Source organism: Camellia sinensis, chromosome 12 (assembly GCF_055761805.1).
Source record: "Camellia sinensis isolate YWXY chromosome 12, ASM5576180v1, whole genome shotgun sequence".
NCBI lineage: Eukaryota > Viridiplantae > Streptophyta > Magnoliopsida > Ericales > Theaceae > Camellia > Camellia sinensis.
This window is the reverse complement of record NC_138972.1, coordinates 109,863,535-109,871,749: the sequence shown is the minus strand read 5'-3', so window position 1 is coordinate 109,871,749 and position 8,215 is coordinate 109,863,535. Positions and strand designations below refer to the sequence as shown.

The 8,215-nt window shown below is 48.5% G+C and overlaps 1 protein-coding gene across 1 annotated transcript; it reads right to left on the bottom strand.

Moving 5' to 3' along the window:
- Nucleotides 1-245: 245 nt before the first annotated feature.
- LOC145804245 (uncharacterized) lies at nt 246-1,789 on the bottom strand. The gene is made up of 3 exons (XM_082897961.1): nt 1,244-1,789; nt 1,059-1,157; nt 246-711 (listed from the first exon to the last, which is right to left on the bottom strand). The coding sequence occupies exons 1-3, from the start codon at nt 1,769-1,771 to the stop codon at nt 415-417; spliced, it is 924 nt and encodes a 307-aa protein (XP_082754087.1). The 5' UTR covers nt 1,772-1,789; the 3' UTR covers nt 246-414.
- Nucleotides 1,790-8,215: the final 6,426 nt, after the last annotated feature.

Below are 8,215 nucleotides of genomic sequence, written 5' to 3'. Positions count from 1 at the left end.
CCGTGTGCAGAATGAAACGAATGCTGTGTTATGGGCTGTATGCAGATTAATCCCCAACAGAGTAAGGGCTGTGTGTCCAAGAATCAGGCAGTGGATTGCTTAGGGTTATTTTGTTGTTGGCTATTTAATTATCTGATTATTACAAGTGCAAGTGTTCAATTTTCAGATAACCAATCAATTTCATTTACATTGAGGTGTAACATGATGGAATGCGATGCAATGCATGAGATATGTAAATGTAACACTTTTTAAGCAAAAATTTGTTCATTTCATAATCTTTTTCAAGTACAAAATTTTGAAGAAAACAAAATCTGCCTGCGGCAGTACAAGGTAATCTAACTACCAACAAAAGGAAAAGTACAAAGACGAAAAGGTGACAAAAATCCGCATCTGTGTCGAGCACTCCAAGGGCCGTCAGTCCGTCCTAGTCCTCTTCCTGGACGAGGGTCCAGGAGCATCATCAGCATCGTCGTCAGAGCCCGAGCTAGAACCGCCTCCGGTCTCCTCCTCTGATGACTCTGACTCCGCCTCTGCCTCCGCCTCTGACTCCTCGTCATCATCATCATCCGGGACTGGAGCTCGCGAGCTACTCCCGACATGAGTACGCCCTCCCCTGGTACGGGGAAATATCCGGCCCTCCTCATCTCTCCCCCGGGCAGGGACAGAAGGCCCAGCTGGAGCACCTCCTGCCATGGGAATCTGGAAAGGAGGCTAAAAAAGTACACAAAAGGGAAATGCATCAGTATACTGTAGGCAGTTTATCAGTGCAGAATGCAATGCAGAGTACAGTATGAGAATGCTGTGAGCAGTCTATCAGTGCAGAATGCAGCGTATGAGTACAGTATGAGAACGCCGTGAGCAGTCTATCAGTGCAGAATGCAGTGCATGAGTACAGTATGAGAATGCCGTGAGCAGTTTATCAATGTAGAGCATAGTGTAGAATACAGTGTATGCAGTGTATCAGATGCTGTGAGATCAGTGTATCGGGTGTTGTGCCGTGCATCAGATTATGTAAAGCAGTGTATGAATGGTTTGAGGCCAGTGTTAGAAGAACATACCGGTATGCTGTAGAGGGCTAGGAGATCAAATGTCCGCTGGAGCATCCCCATCATCGAGGCATTCATCGCCAACGACTGACGGGTGTACCCAGAAGAAGCCTGCAAAAGTATCAGATGCATCAATATTCTGTGGAATATCAAATAAACTGAAAATGAATGACTATACAAAGTGCAGTAATACGTACCGGTGGTAAGTCGGGGACGTCGATGAAATCGTGACCAGCCGGTGGAGGGGCGAAGGGGATCTGATAGGTCGCCCCACCCTGCCCCTGGAAAGTCAGTACAGCGGGCAGGGCAGGCCAGCCAGCTCCCCGTCCTCCCTGCACTCCGCCCCTGCCACGAACCCGGGCCCTCCTCGCAGCCCCTACTCCAACTCCCGCTACGGCCCCAACCGCCGATGCCACAGGCCTGGCCCCCTCTGCTCGACGGCCGCTCAAAGGTCGCATCAGGTACGTCCGCACGTACTCCTGATTGTCTCCAGTACCTCTGAAGCCGGCCTCCTCCCAGCCAATGGTGTAGTCATCCATCTGCTCGCTGGTGAGCCTCTCGGTCTCCCTCATATCCGCAGGAGGGTGAACCGGGACTATCTGCTCAGGTAACCCCAGGGTCTGGCGTAGGAAACGCTCCCCCAGGTACCAAGCCCGACAGACCGGGCCCTCAAGAAAGATCCGGAAACGCGAGGTCTCCTCCGCACCAACGAACCGATCCCGCATCGCCGCCGGCAAGGGAGCCCACGGCCGCCATGTGATCTGAAAGTGACAAACAGTTTGTTATCTACTGTTTTGGAAATATACAGTGGAAAAGCGAAGCTTAAATGAACTGTAAGTAAAACATACCTCGGCAGGGGTAATGGTATCGAAGTATCGGCGGAAGAAGCTGAATGTCTCCCGTGGTCGCCGGGTGCATCTCCCGTCGAAGCGACTCGAAAACGGGACGGCTAGAGGAGTCTCCGCAACTGGCACAGGAGCAAGCCTAGGGAAGTAGGCATAAACCCACAGCTGCAAGGTAAATACCAGTGCATTTATCAGAAAAAACAGAATGCAGAATAAAGCAGAAATGGCAGAGCCGTGTGTTGTGCAGTGTATTGTGTGCAGTGTACAGTGTGAGCAGTGTACAGTCAGTGTAAAGCAGAATGTATGTGTGTGCCGTGTGTACAGTATACAGCAAGTGTAAAGCAGACTACAGTGTGTGCAGTGTACAGAGTACAGAAAGTACGAGGCAGAAATGAAAAAGCGGAGAAGAAGTGTACCTCCCAAGCCCGCCAGTAGCCTCCGAGTAGCTGGCCGCTGCCGCGCGAAGCCGAGCTCATGTACCCGTAGAGAGTGGACAGAGCGGCGCCGCCCCAGTCATAGTGCAAAATGTCCCGGACGTCCACCAGTGCGCTGAGAAGACAGAGAGGCACGGTGTTCGCCCGGTCGGCGAAGATGGTAGTCCCGAACAGGAACATGAGGAAGCCGCGAGCATACCTCTCCACGTCCTCCTGGGTCATCTCCGCCTCCTCCTCCAACACGGGCTGGACTCGAAACTGGACCTCGAACCAGGAGTATCGGACGAAACCTGGGCGAGCTAGGGCTGGCGCCTCCCCCAGTAGATGGACCTTAGCGGCGGTCCACTCATCCATGTCGATGTCAAATGGGATCGGATCCCCCCTACCCCGATGCCAGTGAGCATCGAGAAATCGTAAGGGGTCATCGTCATGTCCCCTGCAGTGGAAAAATGAAAAGAATCGGCGGTGTCCCACCATCTCTCCGCCAGAGCGGCAAGGAGAGGCCTACAAGTGGAAAGCCTAGAGAGTCCTCGGCAGAAGGCGCCGAAACCCGCTCGATCCACGATGCGCCGGACTGCATCAGGGAGCTCACCGTACCACTCCCGAGCGCCAGTATTCCCATACCCGCGAATGGTATGGGAACCCTCCTGTAAACAGAAAATAACAATTGCAAGACAATATTCAAAATGCAGTTTTGAAAAAGCAGATGAAGCATGTGTGCAAGTTTGTCAGATTTAAACAAATATCGGGTGCCGATGTGCTTACAGTGAAATACGTGTGATGTCAGCGTGTTTGGGTGTTTCAGAACAGATATAGCATTGTGTGCAAATTTAACAGATTCAGACAAATACTGGGTGCCAGTGTGTATGTAGTAGAATACAGTGAGTGCAGTGTGTTTGAGTAATTTAGGGCTAGTGCAGTGTGTGTGCATGTGTCAGTCTCAAGCAGATATCAGTTGTATGTATGTTTACAGTCAACTACAGTCTACAGCATATCAGATTCAAGCAATTAAAGAGTACAACTAACTATGACAGTTTTTGTATCCTACATTGCGGAAAGTAAAGCAGAAGAAAGAAAGTTACCTCGGAAGTGCCGAATGAAAGGTGGGAGGTAGGCTCTCCCAGTAGTAGCTCAGGCGCCACGTGCCTCTCGAAGCTCCGGAACTGACGCAGGCCGTCGGGGGGCAGAACATGGATCGCCGGTCGGTAGGTCGCCGGGTCGAACGGGCGCTCGCTCAGTGGTAGGAGCTCGATCCCAGGATCCATCTCGTGGTCCGGGGGAGTCCCGCCATGTGGAATATCGTCCGCCATATCAGAAATGATGAGAAAATGACCGGAGGAAGGAAAACCGGGCCGGAATACGAAGAGTCAACCGAAAAGTCGACCCCCGAGAGGGTCGGAAATGGCCGGAAAGGCCGGAATGTGAAAAGGCACGGAAATAAAGAGGAAAGCAAAGGGAACAAACCCCGAAAAGGCGGGAATGCCAAACGAGGCACCGAAACAAAGTTTTGTTCGGTTGAAAATGTCCGAAATGCGAAGGAAATCGCGAATCCGACGACGAAACGGGCGTAGAACGCGAAGAAACGGAGAAACGGGGGGGACAAAAATGCTCTAGAGAGAGAGGGTGAGAGTTTTCGGCGGTGGGGAAGTGAGGAAATAGGGTTTGAAACCCTATTTTAAAACACCCGAAGTAAAAAGTCGAAACTGCCCCGAATCAGCAACTTTTTGTCGGTCGGCAATGTTTTGTGCCGGCCGGCAGTTTTTTGTGCCGATGGACTTATTCTGTAGCCGGTGGACAGCTGGTGGCCTCCCCTTCCGGCCGGTGGTGCTCCCACAGCCTTGTTTCGGCCATATGAGGAGTTTTTGGTCTTCATAGCTCAAGAAAGTGCAAGAAAGTGCATCTCCGATGCTCAACCGGCCTCCGTTTTGACTTCGGACCGCGTCTGCCGTGCGTAGCACTCCAACTCGTGCAAGGTTGTATCCTTTGGTATCCTTTTTGCCTCTTACGAGATCCAAAAGTTGCCCCATGTGCGTTGCACGCGTTCATCGCACTATTTCGGTGCATTACATCGCGCTATTACGCGCCTCGCAGTTGCATTGTTTTGCATACACTACATGCGTTGTAACACGCACCCCTTTGCATTGTCATGCACATTTCTCATGCATTGTCATTGCATTTTTGTTACGAGCATTGTTATGCATTTAGACACACGTGCGTTGTTACGCATTTGAGTCCATCTACATCCCGTGTGGCATACGTGTCGCACTGAGCATCATTTTGCACCTTATGAGGCATGCGTGTCTCATTTGTTTCATTTTGCATCTTATGAGGCATCCGTGTCTCATTTGTTTCATGTTGCGTCTTGTGGGGCATGCGTGTTTCATTTTGTGTCATCTTCATCGGCCTGTGTGCCTCGTTTGCATAGAACATGCATTCACTCGCACTGTTTTGTGCATTTTGAAACTCGCACTGTTTTGCGCATCGCACTGTTTTGTGCATTTCAAACTCGCGCTGTTTTGCGCATCGCACTGTTTTGTGCATTTCAAACCTCGCGCTGTTTTGCGTATCGCACTGTTTTGTGCATTTCAAACCAATCGCACTGCTTTGTGCATTTCAAACCAATCGCACTGTTTTGTGCACTTCATCGGTCTAGCAAGACCTTAAACACGCACGGTCTGGCGAGACCTTAAACACGCACGGTCTGGCGAGACCTTAAATACGCACGGTCTAGGAGACCTTAAATCCTTGGAAGGTGCAAAACCTTTGGCGCATTGATGTGCGTAGTTCGTTCGCATTGTCATGCATTTTAAGCCGCGTGTTGTCGCGCATTCCATGCAACATGCATTTCATACATCATTTGCATTTCAAAAAAAAAAAAAAAACAACATGCATTGTCATGCATACCATTTTGCATCCCGGTCTAGGAGACCTTAAATCCTCTGAAGGTGCAAGTCCTTCGGTGTTTGTCGTGCCCGAGCGACTTTCAGTGGTCTGGTAAAACCACCGGCCTATGTTTGCGGTGAGCTCCTAGAAGACCAACTGGGACGATGGAAACTAGAGTTCGAATGGCTTATGCCTAGAACGCAAAGGTTCAGGAGTTCCGAGACTAAAGTCTGGTTTAAATACCCAGGGGTGTACCCTCGGCTTGAAATCTGTATGGAAGCCCCATAGATTGAGGCGGCATGTCTGCGCCTCAGTTCTGGATACTGAACCAACCTAGTATATCGCCCTGTTGGTAAGATAGGGAAAGCTGCAATCATGGCCGTTGCATCACCTGCATTGTCATGCATTTCCATTATAGCTTGCATGCATCCATTGCATTTCCCCCAGTAGATCGCATCACACTGCATTGTCATGCATTTTTGTAAACATCCATCCCATTGCATATTTGTAGATATTTCATTGTAGATTGCATGCATTCATTGCATCGCCTTCCGCCTATGGCTTGCGTCTTTCCATGTTGAGCTTGGTCTGGTATGTGCCCTTACTGATCATGTTAAAACACAGTTCTGCATGTGTATCGCACCGATTCCACGCTGATATGTTGGTTGAGGGTTGCGGCACCTTTTCTGTGTTACACATGGCTCGTACGTGTACATGTCTTTCCTAGGCAAAATTTGGTTTGGCTTGCGTGCCATATCCATTGTATCCATATCCACTCCATTGCATATTTGTAGATATTGCATTGTAGATTGCATGCATTCATTGCATCACCTTCCGCCTATGGCTTGCGCCTTTCCAGGTTGAGCTTGGTCCGGTATGTGCCCTTACTTTTCATGTTAAAACACAGTTCTCCATGTGTATCGCGCCGATTCCACGCTGATATGTTGGTTGAGGGTTGCAGCACCTTTTCTGTGTTACACATGGCCTGTATGCGTACATATCTTTCCTAGGCAAGATTTGGTTTGGCCTGCGTGCCATATCCATTGCCATCTTCCTAGCATATCCATATATAATACATTGTAGTGTAATTTTTGCATCCGGCATTAGGATCGCAGTCCTTTCTCCAGCGGGTCGTTTCCCCACTTATGTCAATTCCACCCAATACTTGTTCTTGCGTCTATCTACAATGCTCATAGTTCAGTTGACCGTTCTATAGTAGACAGACTTGTTATCTCCATCAATCTATTTGACATAGGTATGGTTTCGAACCGCTCATGATTGGATCATGATTCAAATGCTTTGCATGTAGCTTGCATTGTTTCAATTACATTGCATCTTCATTTGCATTGTTTATACATTGTTTTGTATATATTGCATTTCGTTTTGCATCCACATTTGCATTGTCATGCATGTTGCTAACAATATTGTACCTGTTAAGTTTGTTTTCTTTTCAGGCACGATATTGTATGTACGGTTCATTTGAGGCTGGTGTAACCAGACGAGCCGCACAGGTATTGTATCCTCCAAGTGAGACGTATCGAGAATTGCATAATTCTCTTACATCCTTTCTGCATTGTAGTGTAGTTTGGTGTATGCTAGCTTAAAATTGTCGCATGTGTGCTTCGTTACAGCTTTCTTTGCATGATCATAAGTTATGCTCGGCTTCGTGCATTGTCTTGCATTTTGCCCCTGCCTTCGGGCGCATATCTTGATTGTCTTGCATGTTTGTCTAAGTCTTCGGCCTCGTCAAAAATGGGTCGTCTCTGGGCTTTGACATTCACTCCCGTCATTGTTATGACTTTCGAGTTCTGTCAAAGAGGGGCAACTGTAGACACCCCATTTTTGACCGTCCTCAAGACTTGGACGTCACCGTTTGAACACACGGTGATCATCCATGTTTGTGTTCGTTTGGAGTTCCCGGAGGCCTCGGCTCACGTGCCTTGCCTCAGGATCTCCGAACTTGACTGTTTAGTGTCTGGTTTCACACCAAACACTTGTGTTTTGCTTTGGAGAGGCAGGGTAGGGCTTGTGGACCATCCCCACCCACCACCGGCAGTGGCTAGAGGCCACCGGCTGGTTTTTGCTGCCACCGGCAATGTATATTGCCGGCCGGCACTATTTGTTGCCGGTCAGCACTTTTTAGTGCCGGCCGGCACTCTTTTTGTCCAAGATGGCATTTTTGGCCGGCCGATTACTGTGCATCTGCTTTAGCAGATATTTTAAGACAGCTGTCTTGCTTTTGCTCCCCTCCATACACGTGTATGGAGGGATCTCCCTCTTATGAAGCTTGTCTTGTAAGCTTTACAAGACAAGAAGTGCCATATAGAGAGAGGATGGGTCTCTTGGCTAAAGGGAGAGAGACTTAAGATATTTTTGAGAGCTAGACAGCCATTGTTAAGCTCTGGTTTTAGGGTTTGAGTTAGATACACTTCCTATATCTCTTTCCCTCTCTTTTGTGCTCTAGGTGTTTTGTGTCTTACTATTGCACACAAACACCTAGTGTTTCACCTTCCTCTTGGAACTGAGGTTCTAAGGGACTGATTTTGAAGTTTTGGTGTTGGATTCAAGCCAAAGGAGGCCATTGGAGCACCATTTGTGAAGGGGTCATCAAGGGTAAGAAACTAACACCTTTATTCCCCATTTTTGCACCTTGTTTATACCTATCTTAAATTCGTTTTGAGCTTAGTGTATAACACAAAAAAGTTCTATTTTTAGACCCTCTTGGTTATTTGTTAAGAGTGTTTTGTGGTTTGGGTAAGTTTGAACACCCTTAGGCCTTAAAAGGCCTCATTTTGTGCCCTTTTGTGCTAGCTCCGGGATTTTGGTGTTGGGGTCTCTTCACCACTGAAATCTTGAGGGATTTCAGTGATGAAGCCTTGAAGTCCCAAGAAGGAGAGGGCCACCCCCTCTCCTTGTTGTCCATGAAAAGGGCATGTTTTGGCCTCTTGAGAGAGCATTATGCTTGAGTGTGTGTTGAGCATGTTTAGGCTGTTTTTCATGCTTATAT